Source organism: Brassica napus, chromosome A8 (genome assembly GCF_020379485.1).
Source record: "Brassica napus cultivar Da-Ae chromosome A8, Da-Ae, whole genome shotgun sequence".
In the NCBI taxonomy this organism is placed as follows: domain Eukaryota; kingdom Viridiplantae; phylum Streptophyta; class Magnoliopsida; order Brassicales; family Brassicaceae; genus Brassica; species Brassica napus.
The window spans coordinates 4,697,233-4,714,319 of record NC_063441.1 but is presented as its reverse complement, the minus strand read 5'-3'; the positions used below and the strand labels follow the sequence as shown (position 1 = coordinate 4,714,319).

The 17,087-nt window shown below is 41.2% G+C and overlaps 1 protein-coding gene across 1 annotated transcript; it reads right to left on the bottom strand.

Annotated features, from left to right (window-relative positions):
• Positions 1 to 449: 449 nt before the first annotated feature.
• Positions 450 to 3,898, bottom strand: LOC125577021. The gene is made up of 10 exons (XM_048737655.1): positions 3,508 to 3,898; positions 3,399 to 3,432; positions 3,266 to 3,325; positions 2,948 to 3,184; positions 2,607 to 2,860; positions 2,387 to 2,486; positions 2,256 to 2,300; positions 2,066 to 2,152; positions 928 to 1,053; positions 450 to 839 (listed from the first exon to the last, which is right to left on the bottom strand). Exons 1-10 carry the CDS (start codon positions 3,591 to 3,593, stop codon positions 528 to 530), a joined length of 1,341 nt encoding a protein of 446 aa, XP_048593612.1. The 5' UTR covers positions 3,594 to 3,898; the 3' UTR covers positions 450 to 527.
• Positions 3,899 to 17,087: the final 13,189 nt, after the last annotated feature.

The window sequence follows — 17,087 nt, the reverse complement described above, 5'->3', positions numbered from 1 at the left end:
TGCCTGTCATGGACAGGGATGATCAAGAGGATGAACATTGCAAAGAAGAAGAATTCGTGGAATATGTTGGAGGAAAAAGAGAAGCTGCTAGAAGCTTACCTGGAGCTTGAGGACAAGCTCCTAGTCGAGGAGGAGAGTAATGATTTGAGATATGGTTTTGGAGTTAGATTACGGTCTTAATGATTTCCTTTTAGCGTTAGATTAAGAGTTTGGTGTTTTTTTCCTTTTTAGTTAAGTTACTTTTCCTTTTTAATTTAGGTTATGATCTCTTGTAACCTATATAATAGCTTCTTATGATTAATAAAGATTCAACTTCCAACAATTAACCTTAATCTCCAGGTGAGCTTAGGGTTAAAGGAAGCTTAGCTACTTCTCTTTCTCTTCTTAACGTTTAAAGACAGCACCGGTTACGAGATCGCCGTCGGCTCATATCATGCACATATATAAAATAAGTGATGCAGACAACTTTTTGTAATAAAACAAGAACATGGAACGATTATAGATACAAAAGATATGAGTTCAGATTCCTAGACTATCTCGTACGTATTCCGACAATGGATAATATAACGGAAGTCGGAATCATGCTTCATCCAGCGAATGCATCTATCTTGCTTTTTTTTCACAGCCCTTTTCATTTGTGTTCTTTGTGTCTCTGTTAGGCACCCTGATATTGTATTGAAAAGTTCAGCCATGTCCAGAGAAGTGTCATTTGCATAGTTGTAAATGATCTTTGACAATAGAATCCATGTCTCCTTTTCAAATCCAACACTTGTTTGTATGAAACTGTCTCTTGCTTGCCTAAGTTCTTGGAGTATTCCTTCCGCTGTATAAACTCGAACCTGGTGAAACCATTACAATACTTTTTTAAATGGCTAACTCGGTTGAGAGAAGATAAAATGGAGATAAAGAAGTCCGTGGTTTTAGTACCATTGGATCAGTTAATGTTCCAGTTGAAAGGGCAAAATGAAGAAGTGGCTCCGCATACTCCAACGCATATGTGTGACTCCTACTTGTCTTTGAACTCCTAGCCGGTGAAAACAACGTCCATACACGCTATCATGACCAAACATAAAACGTTTAAAAACGTTAAATTTTACACATTGAACTGTGGACAGTTCAAGATGAATGTGTAAATATATGCCTTGATTATTCTAACAATAGGTTCACAAAGGAAACAATTTTAGAAAATATGGCAAATTTCTCAAATTTTCTCTTATATTAGGTCATTTTTTTCTCAGATACTTTTGCAAATGAGAAACTCAATTCTAGTCTGTTTTTATTTTACTTACATTTTCGGCCATCAGCCTTTACAATTAGCAAGAGAATCAATACAATTAAAAACTGTAGTCTTTTTATTACATCCCCTTGGTTTTCAAAATATTTAGCCATTGCTTTTTAATTTTATGTGATATAATTTATTTAAAGAAAACAACTTATCTTTCCTAAGATTACTACACGATCAGAACCACTGTATCTACTTACTCTACTTACAAGATTCAGTCAATATTTGACTAATATTTTTTCCAACAAATTTTATTATTCAAGCTTATTTGAATAAGTATAACACTCTATTATTTACTACATACGAATATGATGCTTACGCTGGACCATCCTATAAAATAGTCTACGTTTATTTACTACATGGTTTTATATAAAATATAAAAAAATTAATTCATCTTACTCTTACATTTAATCTCCTAAATATTTATATCATATCTTATAAATCTCTATATAATATTAAACAACCTTATTGTAAAAATACGTTTGATTCTTCATTAATATAATATAATGTATCCTAAATTATTCGAAATTATCCAAAAATGAAAATAAAACTAAACAAATTGAACTCAAATTTTTACCAAGTTCCTTACATTGTTATTTGAACCAAACCAAAAAACTAATTAAAATGGCCAACCCTAAACCAAACCCAAGTTAATAAACAATCAAACGGTTCCTATATTTTTCAGACTCAAAACCGAAAACTACAACTGAAGTCGTTTTCATTGAAACAAAGTAACAAAATAAAGCAAATGTAGACAAACAATTGAAGTCGTAATCAACTTACTGTTGGTGAATGGCTTGCACGAATTCCTAAAATAGAACTCTGAACATCGTATACGTTTACCCACTCCCCACCTATGTTAAATGCTGCCTAAACAGGTTTTAACGTAAATGATATCACAGATGATCAACGATCTAACAAAATAAACTTTATATATTAACGAAAATGATCCAAATCTCAAACCATTTAAGACCTTTGTGCCTGTTATATCTTCACCAGTCCCATATAGTATATACGCCTGTAAGAGCACACCTCTTAAGCTTGTAATGATAACTAAATGTACTGAAAATATATTTCTCTACTCGTAATTGCTAATTTTCTTACGTGCATCACCAGAGCATTATGAATATTGATCCAGAATGCAAGCTTCTCCTCCCGAGTCATACTTGTCGGATCAACTTTCTCAAGCTTTTGAACCAATGATCTGCGTTTAGTCAGTTAAAAATAAATAAATAGTCATGATCTGCGTTTAGTCAGAATGCAAGTTTAAAGTCTATGTAAATCAAGTATTTCTTTCTTTTCTTTTTTTACAGCGCAATCTCACCTGAATTTCTGAAGAAAACTCTCTACGGACTTCAAATTGACCTCATTTAGGCGAAGTGTATTGATAACAACTCCAAGTTCTTCTCCATATTTTTCATTCTTGACAAATCTACTTTGTCCCTTGTCTGAGAGTTTGATGATTATTACACAGATAAGTCTCACAATCTCTTCAGAGAGTTTATTGGAACTGAGAGTGTTAAGACCAAGAAGATCTGCCAAACTCGGGTTGCTGAACTCTGATCTTTGTTTATTGTCCTGAAACGTTCACAATCATAGAATAATATTATTGAAAGCAAGCTGCAACTACATCAATATGTGTATCTTCCAATTAAGATCATTCACCGATTCAGACAACGGTTTGATGCTCGACGAGAGAGATGTATCAGACACAGAAGTGACTCTGTCATTTTGAAATTTAGTCGTGTTTGGCTTTGGTGGAGGAAGCGAAGAATCATCTCGTAACGTGAATGCATGCAAATGATCTCCAAACGATGTTCTGTAGAGCGAGAGAAGGTACCGCTCTAACTGTAAGATCTCTGTCTCAAGCTCGGCTATCTCTTCCTTCAGTACTTCGCTAGACTGCAAAATCCAGAGCCCATAATTAGACCTAACATTTCAACTAATGAGGTTTACAAAACTCGTTCGAATCTGTAAGTTGACCTTAGGCTTTGAGAAACCGAAGCTGCACTTGGCCTTCTCCACATCCCAGAGAGGAGATTTCTTTAAATACCAAAAAACAAACTTATCTATCAAAAGATCAAAAGTAAATGAACTATTAGAAATAGGAACTTACAGTTATGGTTCGAGAAGACCCATTTTGACATTCACTGCCACAATTAATTAGAAAACATATAATATCAATACAAATTATTTATTGTTGATTGAACTCGTTATGGAAGTACCTTGGAGTGCTTAGCTGAGAAGAAGATGACGAAGATGAAAGGGAAGAAGATGAAAAGAAAAAGAGGCGATCACTGTTTGACGGCATTCTCTTGCTACAGAATTTTATCTTTAAACCCGCTAATTAATCTGGTTGAATCTAAACAAATAATAATGAGGTTAGTGATTGGTATGGGGGGAGAGAAGATGGTATAAAAAGCAGGAATTTAGAGAGATGCTAAGATGAAAATGCGAGTGATTGGGTTTGGTATCTAACAGAACCACATGCCAAATCCAACCAAAGCTGTTATCATGTTTCTTTTTTTTCCAAGTTTTATTAATTAATTAAGTGATTGGGAAACAATAACAATAGTAGTTTCAGAAAAAAAAAACAATGAAAATAGTAGACGAAGTAAAAACATGTCGCCTACCAAACAAAAAACCCCCAACTTACAAATTCTTTTTTTTTTCCCCGAAAAAATATCTTTTCTTTTGGTGCAAAAGTACAAAAGAGGGTGACCTATTCCTCACACAATAATAATATACGCAAAAACAGACAAACAGAAAAAAAAAAAGAAACAAATAGAAAAAAGGGAAAATTGTTTTTTTAGAACAAAAAAATGGTAACTATGTCCCTTTATACTAATCTATACTACTTTATGTCCCATTAGACTAATTTTTTTCAAAATGGCAGTAATGCCCTTAAAATTGTAATTTTTTATTTTTTTTTCATTTTTTTTTATTTTTTTGTTCCTTTTTCGTTTTTTTATTTTTAAAAAAAAAATCGATTTTTTTTTTTCAAAATATAAAAGTGAATATTCTCAAATATTTTGTTTCCATATTTTTAGGAACTGATTTCTTATCCGTAGAATACAACTAATATGTAGAAATCGGTTTCTACAGTTTTTTAGAATTATAGTAATGTTTAGAGTTTGATTTCTACATGTTTTAGATTTATAGTAAATCTGTAGAAGTCGGTTTCTACGTGTTTTAGATTTATATTAATGTGTAGATTTTGATTTCTAAAGATTTTAGAACGATAGGTTAAGCGCGGAATGTGTATTCTAAATATTTTTAGAATACTCCTATTTACGTAGATCACGTATTCTAAACATTGTAGATTCAATGAAAAAAGTGGATTTCGTTTTCTACTTCGTAGAATGTCATTTCTACTTTATTTAGAACATAATATGAAATTTATAATTTTAACTTTTTTATAATTAGAAAAAATATCACTAAGTTCATATAGGTATTTTATCAAAAGTTACAATTTTTCCAAAATTTTTTTGTTTGTAAAACTATTTATTAAATTTATTTTCAAAAATATTAAAGGGTGTTATAGGAAAATATGACACAAAATATAGATTAGTCTAAAGAGACATAGTTACCATTTTTTTGCTCTAAAAAAACAGTTTTCCCAAAAAAAACTTAGAGAGACAAACAAAGTCAATGCTACTCTTTCCGTTAGAGCATCTCCGAAACAAAATTTTATATTTGAATTTTTCTAAACTTTAAATTTAATATTTGAATGTATTCTCTCCAAATTTGCAGCTTTAAATTCAACCTCTAAAGTTTTTTATTTTGCATTTTATTATTCACTATGATAATAGTTAACTGAACTAAACAAAGGTCTAGCCGCTCTCGAGGGATGAAGAAGGCGATTCTTAGATCCAATCGTTTCTGACGGTGATTCAGCACTCCGCGAGTGCTGCAGTGTCGCAAGGGAGACTAGCATACACTCCTTGTGGTTCAGAGGCTTCTCAGCATCTCGCATCCTTGTGACGTCTCACCCAAGCAACGTCTGATGGTTGTGATCGTCCCCTTGTGCGATTCTCTCTGTTTGAAGTTTCCTTTGAAACTTTGATCTTCACGTTCATTGACGTGGGGATTACAGCAAGGTGATCTTACATCACTCTGTTTCACTCGGTTCCGGTCTCTGTTTTCATTCGGCTCTGGTTTTTGTTTGGTCGCGTTTCTTCATGTGATCTGATAGTTTTGATGTGATCTTACGTCGCGATCTCAGTCAATCTGCTTGTTTTTCATCAATCATGACCGCGCCTTCTCCGTTCGTTTGATCTGACCTTACGACGTGTTCCTTCTGCTCTGTTCTGCTTGCGTTCGTGGTAGCAGAGAAATTGAACCGCGGGCACTCATATGGGGCCCTCGTACCGATCCAAATCAACTCATATGGTTGATATCAAGGGTAAGGGTATCCTCTACGAGGATGATGATGAACCGATCAAGCTAACTGATCATGATATCTCTCAAAACATCGATGAATTCAAGCTGTCTCTGATCGGAAAGATCTTAAATCCAAAAAAGCAAAGTGTAGAGAAGCTTTTACAGAAAATGCCAGTTTAATGGGCCATGGAGGATCGCATCACTGCTAATGATTTGGGAAATGGAAAGTTTCTACTCAACTTTTCCACTGAAGATGAGCTAAACTCTGTTCTTCGACAGGGTCCCTTTCATTTCAACTTCTGTATGTTTGTGTTGGTTCGGTGGGAGCCTATTGTCCATGATGACTATCCTTGGATAATCCCGTTCTGGACTCGATTGATCGGTGTACCTTTGCATCTATGGACTGAGAACAATCTGAAAGAAATAGGCTCTCGACTAGGGCATGTTCATCAGGACACAATAGAGCTGATCGAAGGCAGAATGCTCCTGGATATTGACTCTCGTCGTCCACTAAAGTTTGCAAGGACGGCTGAATCTCCTGATGGGGATGAGGTTACGATTGAAATTAAGTATGAGATGTTGTTTAAGCATTGTTCTACATGTGGCATGCTTACTCATGAGAAGGAGTACTGTCCTTCATTTCATCGTCAAGGCGTCTTTGCGCGAGTACAGTTACAAGAGAACCGGCCACAGCAGCACTTGCAGGCGCTGGTAAAGAAGGAATATCGGTCTACTGATACGCACCCACAGGGGCTGGTTGCTTCACATCACAAGCTCTCTCGCTATGACAGTGCGAGGTATGACAATGGTGGGAGAAGCTACGATTTGGAGCATTCTCGCGAGGCTTATAAGGGTCATGGTGATAGGATTATTCGCCGTCGGGATGATCCGTCCCGGAGGATGCGGTATGGTGGAGCACGAGCTGGAACAAAGCCTTATGATCGGTACAACGGAGTCACCTGGCGCGAGAAGAAGCAGCAGCCTCAGCCTCAGTCTCAATCTCGACATGATAACGATGTGGTACATGATCGACTGGTGCGAGTATCTGCTGATCGAGGAGATGGTTCTTACGGCCATCCAAGGCGCAGTGTCTCTCCACCACCGCGGACAAGCGATAAGCGCGCACAGTCTGGACGTGAAGCTTCTCCACTGCAGTCCCAAGCGCGCACGAGTCCTGACCAGAGGAGTTTAGGTGTGGCTGCTGTTACGAGAAGAATAGCTAGTGCTATTGTTACGCCTTCCCGGAGTGATCACAGTCTAGACGGGAACATAACTAAACGTTTAAAAGGGACTCCTTGGTCTCTAGCGTTTAACTCTTTGACGGAACAGGATCCTAAACCGGCTATGGAGGATGATCAGGTGATTGAAGCGCTTAATGATATGGATATTACGGAGCAGCTAGATGGTGGGATGATGGATTGCGAGATGCAAAATGATGACCTGATGGGGTTGGAACTTGCTGAGATGGAGGATACGACTGGTCGGGATAGGGCCGACTATGTTGCTGATCAAAAAACACAGAAGTTGGCTGACAAATCGTCGAGGCATACCAAGCATGGTTCCAAATCGAGTGCTTCTTTGGGCATTCAGAAAAAAGAAATTTGAGATTCTTCTTCGAGGATCTCCACATAAGAGATCAACTTCATCTCTTGCAGCTCGTGGGCATGGTGGAGCTGGAGGCTCAAGACGCCACCACCATAGTTCGAAGAAACAGAAAACCGGCTCATCTAAGAGTGATGGTTCGATGGGGTCCAAAAACCCATCCCACCTTGACCAATGAGGACGCTCAGTTGGAACTGTCGAGGGATTGGAAACGACCTCACAGTTCGACGCCTTAAGGAGATGTGTCAGAAACATCGCCTAGGACTTGTGTTTCTTTCTGAGACGAAGAATAGGAGGCTGCTGTTGCAAGACATTCAAGCCGACTTAGGATTTGATCATTTGTTTACCGTTGAGCCACTTGGTCTCAGCGGAGGTTTAGCTCTTTTATTTATGGATGAATTTCAAGTTAATGTTTTATTTTCGAATAACAGAATGATTGACATTGAGGCAGTCATTGATGGAATAAAAGTCTTTATGACGTTTGTTTATGGAGACCCTGTATTAGAACGTAGAGATCAGGTTTGGGAACGTCTTACGCGTTTCTCAACAACACGAAATGGACCTTGGTTCATGATAGGAGACTTTAATGAGATCACATGTCATAATGAAAAAGAAGGAGGGAGACAACGCCCTGATAGTTCATTCCTTCCCTTTAAGCAGATGCTTAATGACTGTGGGATGCTAGAGTTTCCTTTCTCAGGGGATATGCTCTCTTGGGTAGGGAAGAGAGCAGGGGGAACAACTGTTCGATGTCGCTTAGACAGAGCGGTAGGAAATGCGGATTGGCATGAGAAGTTTTCCCACTCATCTGTGAAGTATATGAGGCTATGGGGATCGGACCATCGTCCGATTCTTGCAGACATACTCACAAAGCCAACGAGAAGATCAAAAAAATTTAAATTCGACAGAAGATGGCTAGACAATGAGGAACTAAGGCAAGTAATTCTGAAGGGGTGGAAATCTCCTGATCTTCCCCCCAATGCAACTATAATGGAACATATCTCCAGTTGCCGAAAAGCCTTGAGTGAGTGGAGGAAACAACACAATATTAACTCGGCGAAGTTAGTGGAGGAGCTCAAGGAGAAAGTCGAGGGTTTATACGCTGACGATAATGCGACGACAGAAGAAATTGCAGCAAGGCTAAAGGAACTCTCTGATGCTCTAAAAGCAGAAGAAATGTTCTGGAAACAGAAGAGTAGAGTATTTTGGTTGAGAGAGAGAGATAAAAATACAAAATTTTTCCATGCCTTAACGAAGCAAAGGAGAGCAAGGAACAAAATCACGCAGCTACTGGATATAAATGGGAATTTAGTTGAGGACGAGGAAGGCCTGGTAGCCATTGCCACTAGCTATTTTAGGCAGATCTTTGAGTCTTCTATTCCAGAAGACATTGAAGAGGCATTATCTGAAGTTCCTACGACGATTACGGGATCAATGAATGAAAGCCTCACAGCTCCTGTTTCTGAATGGGAAGTCAAATTAGCTCTCTTTGCCATGCATCCAGACAAGGCACCAGGACCAGATGGGATGACTGCACTTTTTTACCAGAAGTTTTGGGATATAGTCAAAGAGGACATGACTCTTATGGTTAATAAATTCCTCTTTGATGGGACTATGGTCAATGGTCTGAATGATACAAATATATGTCTTATCCCAAAGACAAATAAGCCTAATGATATGGCTCAATTTAGACCCATAAGCTTGTGCAATGTCAGCTATAAGATTGTCTCTAAGGTCTTATGCCAGAGACTAAAGAAAATATTGCCGGGATTGATATCAGAAACCCAGTCAGCCTTTGTTGCTGGAAGACAGATTTCGGATAATATCATGATTGCTCAAGAAATGTTTCATGCCCTGCGAACTAAACCGAGTGGACGTAATAAAAGGATGGCCATCAAGACTGATATGAGTAAAGCATATGATAGAATGGAATGGTCGTTTATTGAAGCAGTGATGAGAAAGATGGGTTTCTCCGAAACATGGATCACTTGGATCATGAGGTGCATTACGTCGGTAAAATATAAAGTTCTTATGAATGGGCAGCCAAGAGGAAATATTGTTCCAGGTAGAGGCCTGCGTCAAGGAGATCCTTTGTCTCCTTTCATTTTTATTCTGTGCACGGAAGCGCTCGTTAGCCTTCTCAATCATGCAGAGAATCAAGGAAAGATAACGGGGATGCGTGTTACACGCGCATGTCCCTCGGTATCCCACCTTCTCTTTGCTGATGATACCCTTTTCTTCTGTAAGGCGGAGCCCCGTGAATGTGAAGAAGTAATGAAAGTAGTCAGGACATATGGTAAAGCATCTGGCCAATGTATCAACTTTGACAAATCTTCCTTACTCTTTGGTAAGAGGATTAATGCGAACACCAGGCAAGAGATTAAAGATGTACTGGGAATACATAATGATGGGGGAATGGGAAAGTACTTGGGAATCCCAGAGGATATCAGTGGTTCAAAATGCAAACTCTTTGCATTTCTAAAAGATAACCTGATGCATAGAGTAAATGGATGGACAGATATATGGCTCTCAAAAGGAGGGAAGGAGGTAATGATCAAGTCTATTTTGCTCGCTCTTCCGACATACGTTATGTCAACGTTTCTTCTCCCATTGGAGATTTGCGAAAACCTCGCTAGTGCCATTGCACAATTTTGGTGGAGTTCAAATCCACCAAAAAGAGGAATACATTGGGCGAAATGGGAAAAGGTTTGTTTACCAAAAGAAGAGGGAGGGATTGGCTTTCGCTTAATCCATGAGTTTAATCTAGCATTATTGGCAAAGCAATTATGGAGATTGGTTCAGTACCCTGACTCACTGGTGGCCCGAGTCATGAGGGGTAGGTATTATCGAATGACATTACCTTTAGGTGTAATCTCTGCAGTAGCCCATCATATGTGTGGACAAGCATTTACGCCGCAAGAAAGCTTTTGCTCCTGGGAATAAGAAAGAAGATTCATTCTGGTTATGAAGTCAAGGTGTGGGAGGATCCGTGGATTCCAACGACACCTGCTAGACCAGCTACACCTGTAGCACCTGTGATGCATCCAAATATGAGAGTCAGTGATCTCATTAACCAGGAATCGAAGGAATGGGACATATGGCTACTAGAGGATTATGTCCACCCCGATGATATACCTCTCATACGCAGTATGGCCATAAGCTCTACTCATCGACGTGATACTTTCTGCTGGAACTACACGAGGAATGGCCAATATACAGTTAAATCTGGCTACTGGGTTGCTCAAAATCTATTGAAGCCAGAAGAAGAAAAGGAAATACTGGAACCGGGCATCACTAAACTTCAAGCCTTTGCTTGGAAGTTGAAAGCGCCAAGGAAGATGTGCCATCTTATATGGCAATTGATAACGGGTCAGGTGGCAGTAACGAGAAACTTAGTGAGACGGAATATAAGGTGCGATAATTATTGTCCAAGGTGTGGAGAAATAGAAGAATCTGTAACTCATGCAATATTTGAATGCCCTCCAGCTCTCCAAATATGGTCCTTATCAGCAACTCTTACAAGCTCAGGTATATTTCCAGTGACAAGCGTCTACACAAACATGGACTATCTATTCTGGAGGAAGAATGATATCTTACAACCAGACCAAGACAGGGATCCTTATCCCTGGATAATTTGGTATATTTGGAAGGCTCGTAATGATAAGCTATTCAGGGGAATAGACAGAGACCCTTTGGAACTAGTTCGATACGCAGAAAGTGAATGTCAAGCATGGTTTAATGCAAATGAGATGATACCACCGGTAGTACAGGCCAGCAATAATGAGGAAATCCAAGTCTTAAGCTTGGGGAATATTTGCATGCTAGATGGGTCCTGGAAAACTTCAGATCGCTTTAGTGGATGTGGATGGGTTTGGATGGATAGCGGGGAGAACATACAACTTATGAGAACACGGAATTTTACTCGACGTGAATCAGCATTGCATTCGGAGGTAGAAGCACTGCGATGGGCGATGGAGAATATGCTTCAACACTCGCCATGCCAGAGCTTTGGAACTGACTGCGAGGAACTGATTGCAATGATAAAGGAGCCCCAGGAGTGGCCAAGCTTCGCGACAGAGTTGGAGAAGATAGAGACGCTTCAGATTTGTTTCCCGGAATTCAAAATCACCCATGTGCCACGAGTGCGCAACCAGATGTCTGATTTTTTAGCTAAGACAGCTAGGACCTTTCACAGGGAGTTACTTTTCATTGGTTGTTCTATTCCGGTCTGGTTACCCAGACCACCTCAAGCTTGAGTAATAGAATGGCCGTTAGACGTCAAAAAAAAAAAAAACTAACAAAAACTATCACCATTTTTGACTCAATGGTGCGGAACTTTGCAAAGCCCGATAATTCTTATTCTCGTATGATTTGGTCGTTAACGAAACTCTAACGAGCACATCAACAACGTGAGGGAGGATTCCAATTCTCCGTTCTAAGTTTGTGTTCTAGTTTCTTCTTATCGTTGGTTTTAAGAAAATGATCAGAAGAAACAAGAACACAAACTTAGAACGGAGAATTGGAATCCTCCCTCACGTTGTTGATGTGCTCGTTAGAGTTTCGTTAGAGTTTCTTCTTATCGTTGGTTTTAAGAAAATGATCAATGCACGGAATATAACCACATTAATTCTCCTTCTCCGTGCGACTTTTGCGACCCCCTCCGTCACCGTGACATCTCTAGCAGCCGCTCGCCGTCGTGTCGTTAGACGTCGGTTTCGTGACTCGATTCCCCCTAGCCCCTTCTCGATGGGGAAAAGGAAGAAGAAGAAAGTCAAGATTCGCTCCCCGTCTCGAGATTCTCCGCCTTCGAAAGTTGACCCAGCCTCCGACGATGTCTCTCCGGTTTCGGACCTTCGTTCAGAGGTTTCTCAAGACCTAGTAGGTGACGCCCTGGCTCACGCTCCATCTGTCTCAGACCCAGCTTCCGATGCCCAGATTGTAGATCTGGTTGCTCAGCAGGTCGTCTCTGACTCCCAGCACAGCCTCTCTCGCTCCTCCTCCCCTGAACTAGCTTCTGATGCCCAATTGATGGACTCCCCGTCTGATTTGGATGCTCAGCTAGTAGTGAAAGTTGGGACAGACAGTGTGGAAGGTCCCTCGCTTACACTAGCAGCTTCTGATGCCCAAACCTTGAACTCTTCTCTGGATTTGGATGCTCAGCTGCTTAGAAAGGATACTACTCAGGAACCGATGGTCAACACCGACATCTCCGGTACAATGGTGATCGCCACTGATTTGGCAGATCCAACTCAACAGACTATGCTCGCTGAAGGCAACACCAGTAACCCAACTAAAAATTATCATTCCTTTGCTGTGAACCAATCTGATCCTCAACTGGAAAACCGTGCTCCCAAGCACAAAGAAACTGATACTTGGTGCTCTCGTGCTAAGGGTACTATTTTCCGCAAAAGAAAAGATGAAAGTTTCTTACTCCCCTCTGGTGAATCCTGCATAAAAATCCCGAACTCGGTGATTGAAAAGAACAAGCGCTCCTGGGACTTCTTTGTGATAGGTCAGTTCTATTCAGACCCCCCTACACAAGGAACTATTCACAACATCATCAACGGCATATGGAGCAAACAGTATCGAGACATTGCTGTCTCAAAGCTTGAGGGTAATGCTTATCTCTTTCGAATCCCAAACGCCTCCACCAGAAACAGGGTTATCACCCAAGTGCTCTGGCAGATTGAAGGTCGAACTATGTTCGTAGCAAAATGGGAGCCTGGAGTAATTCCAGTCAAGCCGGAACTAACATCAGCACCTATTTGGCTGGAACTGAGGCAGCTACCCTATCAGTTCTTCAATGACGATGCTCTACAACGCATAGCTGGTCTGGTTGGAGACCCAAAATTCTTGCACCCGATGACTGCTAACAAGACGAACCTGGAGGTTGCTAAGGTATTCACCATCATCGACCCGAGAAAGCCGCTGCCAGAAGCTGTCAATGTGCAGTTTGACTCCGGTGATATCAGTCGAATACTTGTGTCTAGCCCGTGGATGCCTCCCATCTGTGGACACTGTAAAGAGGTTGGACACAACACTAAAAGCTGCAGCAAATTGCCAAGGGCATGTGCTACTTGTAAGTCTGAGTCTCATGTTACTTCCAAGTGCCCCAAAAGCAAGCCTGCAGTGGGAAATGGGGCAGGAAAGAAAACTCGAAGAGGGAGGTCTAATTCTAAAAACAGGAGCTCCTTCGAATTCCAAAAGCAACATCAATCTGGAATCGCTCAGATTTACAGACCTAAGGCGTTAGCTACTGAGGAGACCCAGGGAAAGCAACAAATTGTGGTTGACATAGGTGGAACTAGTAGCTCTTCTCAGTGTCCAGCAAATACAGAGACGACTGGACACATCTCTCCTAAGCAACAAGAAACATCAACTCCAGTTCGTCATGACACTTACGCAGCATCAGGCGGTCGTGTCTCCCGCACAGCTTCTGCTTGCTCTGATGCGGAATTTGACTCCTCAGACGTGGCTACATCAGATTCAGACACGGAAGAGGGCGAGATCCTGGAGTATGATAGGGATCCCAGCTTTAAGATGAAGAACAGACACTCGGGTAAAAATCATGCTAGGGGCAAGGCCCCATCAAATCTTTAAATATGTGTATAGACCTTTTTTTGTTGGAACGTGCGATGTTTTAATAAGTTCAGTCATCGCAATGGTTTCAAGAAATGGATTCGGAAAAACAAACCACTATTCGGAGGTATTGTAGAGACCAGAGTTAAGCAGCCAAAAATTGGGAGATTTGTAAATTCTCTACTCCCAGGCTGGTCTTTTACAGATAACTACTCTTTTTCTGAGCTTGGAAAGATCTGGGTATTATGGCATTCAAGTGTTAAGGTTGGGGTTCTTGCAAAATCACTCCAGCAGATTACTTGTGAGGTCCAGCTACCTGATCTTCCTGAGGCTTTTATCGTCACTTTTATCTACGCAGCTAACTCAAGCGGCCTCAGGGCAGCGCTTTGGGTTGAAATCGAAACTCTTGCGGCTTCTCCTCTGATTTCGGGTAAACCTTGGGTTGTCCTGGGAGACTTCAACCAGACCTTATCTCCTCGGGAACACTCTATGCCGCAGTCACTTAATATTGATAAGAACATGCGCGCTCTCGGTCTGTCTTTAGCCAACTCAGATTTGGAAGACCTAAACTTCAGAGGTGGTGTTTTTACTTGGTGGAATAAAAGGAAAGCTTCTCCTATAGCTAAAAAACTTGATAGAGTTTTGGTTAACGACGTATGGTATGGAAATTTCCCGGACTCTTTGGCTCTGTTCGATAACCCAAATTTTTCTGATCATGCCTGCTCAACAGTCTCTCTCAAGCCTAATTTGCAGAGGAAGAAAGCGCCCTTCAAGTTCTTCAATTATCTCCTTCAGAATCCAGAGTTCTTGCCTATGATTACTGAGCATTGGTACTCTTTCAACGTGAGGGGCTCTGCAATGTTCATTCTTTCGGAGAAGCTGAGACTTTTAAAGAACTGCATCAGAGATTTCAGCAAGACGAACTACTCAGACCTCGAGAAAAGGGTCAGCGAGGCAAACTCTAGGCTGCAGTTTAGACAGGCTGGAACGCTGCAAAACCCAACCCCGTCAAACGCAGCTCTGGAACTTGAAGCTCAGATTATTTGGCAGGAGCTGGTAACGGCTGAAGCGTCATTCCTTTTGCAACGCTCTAGAATTCAATGGTTGGGTCATGGTGATGCTCCTACTGCTTACTACCATCGAATGGTTAATGCGCGCAGGGCCATTAATCACATTCACTTTCTCACTGATGAAAACGCCACCAGATACGAGACCCATGCAACGATAGAGAATCACTGTATACAATACTTTGCAAATATTATGGGAGGCGACGTTGGGCCATCAATGTTTATTCAGGATGACTTGAACTTACTCTTTGATTTTCAATGCTCTCAGGCGGATCAAAGGAGATTTACGGAGGAGTTCACTAGTCAGGAAATCAAAGATGCTTTCTTCTCCCTGCCAAGGAATAAAACTACGGTCCGGATGGATACTCTTCTGAGTTCTTCATCTTGTGCTGGCTGGTGGTGGGTCCAGAGGTAACTGCGGCAGTTAAGGAGTTTTTCAGATCAGGTCAAATGCTCAGACAGTGGAATGTAGCCACTCTGATCCTCATCCCCAAGATAACAAATGCATCTTCAGCCTCAGACTTCCGCCCTATCTCTTGCCTAAATACAGTCTACAAAGTCGTCTCTAAGTTGCTATCTAACAGGCTGAAGAATGTTCTTCCTAGGGTCATATCTCACGCGCAATCTGCTTTCATGCCATCTAGGCTCCTAGCTGAGAATGTTCTTTTAGCCACCGACTTGGTTAGAGGGTACAACTCTTCAAATACTGAGCCGAAGGCCATGCTCAAAGTCGATCTTAAGAAAGCTTTCGACTCGGTCAGATGGGATTTCATCATTGGGAGCTTAAGGGCTATCTCAATTCCTGAAACGTTTATTACTTGGATTTCTCAGTGTATTTCGACAGCTTATTTTTCGGTCTCCATAAATGGTTCTATTGGGGGATTCTTTAATAGCACCAAAGGTATACGGCAGGGCGACCCAGTGTCCCCATACCTCTTCGTCCTTGCTATGGAGGGTCTGTCCAGGCTCCTTTATTCTCGGTATGAATCTGGTTCTATCGGCTATCACCCTAGAACCTCCGAGCTTAAAATTTCTCACTTGATGTTCGCCGATGATGTTATGGTATTCTTTGACGGTAAAGCTGACTCCCTGCATGGCATTACTGAATGTCTTATGGACTTTGCTTCCTGGTCTGGTCTCTCTATGAACATAAACAAAACCGAGCTCTACCACTCTGGGCTGGACGCTACCGAAGCAAATGAAATCTCTTTGTATGGTTTTACTACAGGTACTCTGCCTGTCAGATACTTGGGGCTTCCTTTGATGAGCCGGAAGTTGCGGGTCTCTGAGTATGAGCCGTTGATATCCAAAATTCTAGCTCGTTTTCGGTCTTGGGCTGTGAGATCCCTCTCCTTTGCTGGCAGACTGCAGCTAATCGCTTCTGTTATCTATGGAAATGTGAATTTTTGGATGTCGGCGTTTACACTACCCAAGGGATGTATTAGAAGAATTGAATCTCTCTGTTCCAGATTTCTCTGGTCGGGGGACACTGACATCACAGGTAAGGCAAAGATTGCTTGGGCGACGGTTTGCCTGCCTAAATCTGAAGGTGGATTAGGCCTACGAAGCTTATTGATGTGGAACAAGGTACTATGTCTAAGTTTCCTTTGGTTGCTCTTCTCGGACAGCAAGTCTCTTTGGGCAGTTTGGCACAGGCACTACAGTCTTCAGGGTAAAAGCTTTTGGAGTTTAGAGGAATCCTCTTTAGATTCTTGGGTCTGGAGGCAACTTCTAAAACTGAGAGAGTTGGGATTAAGGTTCATTAAGCCCTTGCTAGGCAATGGTCAGAGAGTCAGCTTTTGGTTTGATCCTTGGACTCCTTTTGGTAAGCTAATAACCTTCTTAGGTCCCTTTGGCCCCTGTCAGCTTCGGGTCCCTCTCCACAGCTCTGTTGCTGAGGCGTGCAACAACACTGGGTGGTCTATTGCTTCGCCTCGATCTGATAAGGCCTTGGAGCTTCATATCTTTCTCACTTCCATCCCCTGTCCGGTATTCAGTGAGGATGTAGACTCATACGTCTGGTCTACTACAGCTAAGGAGGAACCAAAGTTTAGTGCTGCATATACTTGGCAGGACCTCAGACCATCAGCAACAGTGCAAACAACAGCAAATCTTATCTGGTTTAAGGGAGCCATCCCAAGAAACAGTTTCAATATGTGGGTTGCAAACATGGA

Excerpts from the sequence above, each read along its gene's own strand:
- LOC125577021 (XM_048737655.1), bottom strand. The coding sequence starts at position 3,593 with ATGCCGTCAAACAGTGATCGCCTCTTTTTCTTTTCATCTTCTTCCCTT. Across the intron at positions 3,185-3,265 it reads TCGGTTTCTCAAAGCCTAAG|TCTAGCGAAGTACTGAAGGA; the intron begins GTCAACTTACAG and ends TGGATTTTGCAG. Across the intron at positions 1,054-2,065 it reads GTGCAAGCCATTCACCAACA|CGTGTATGGACGTTGTTTTC; the intron begins GTAAGTTGATTA and ends TGGTCATGATAG.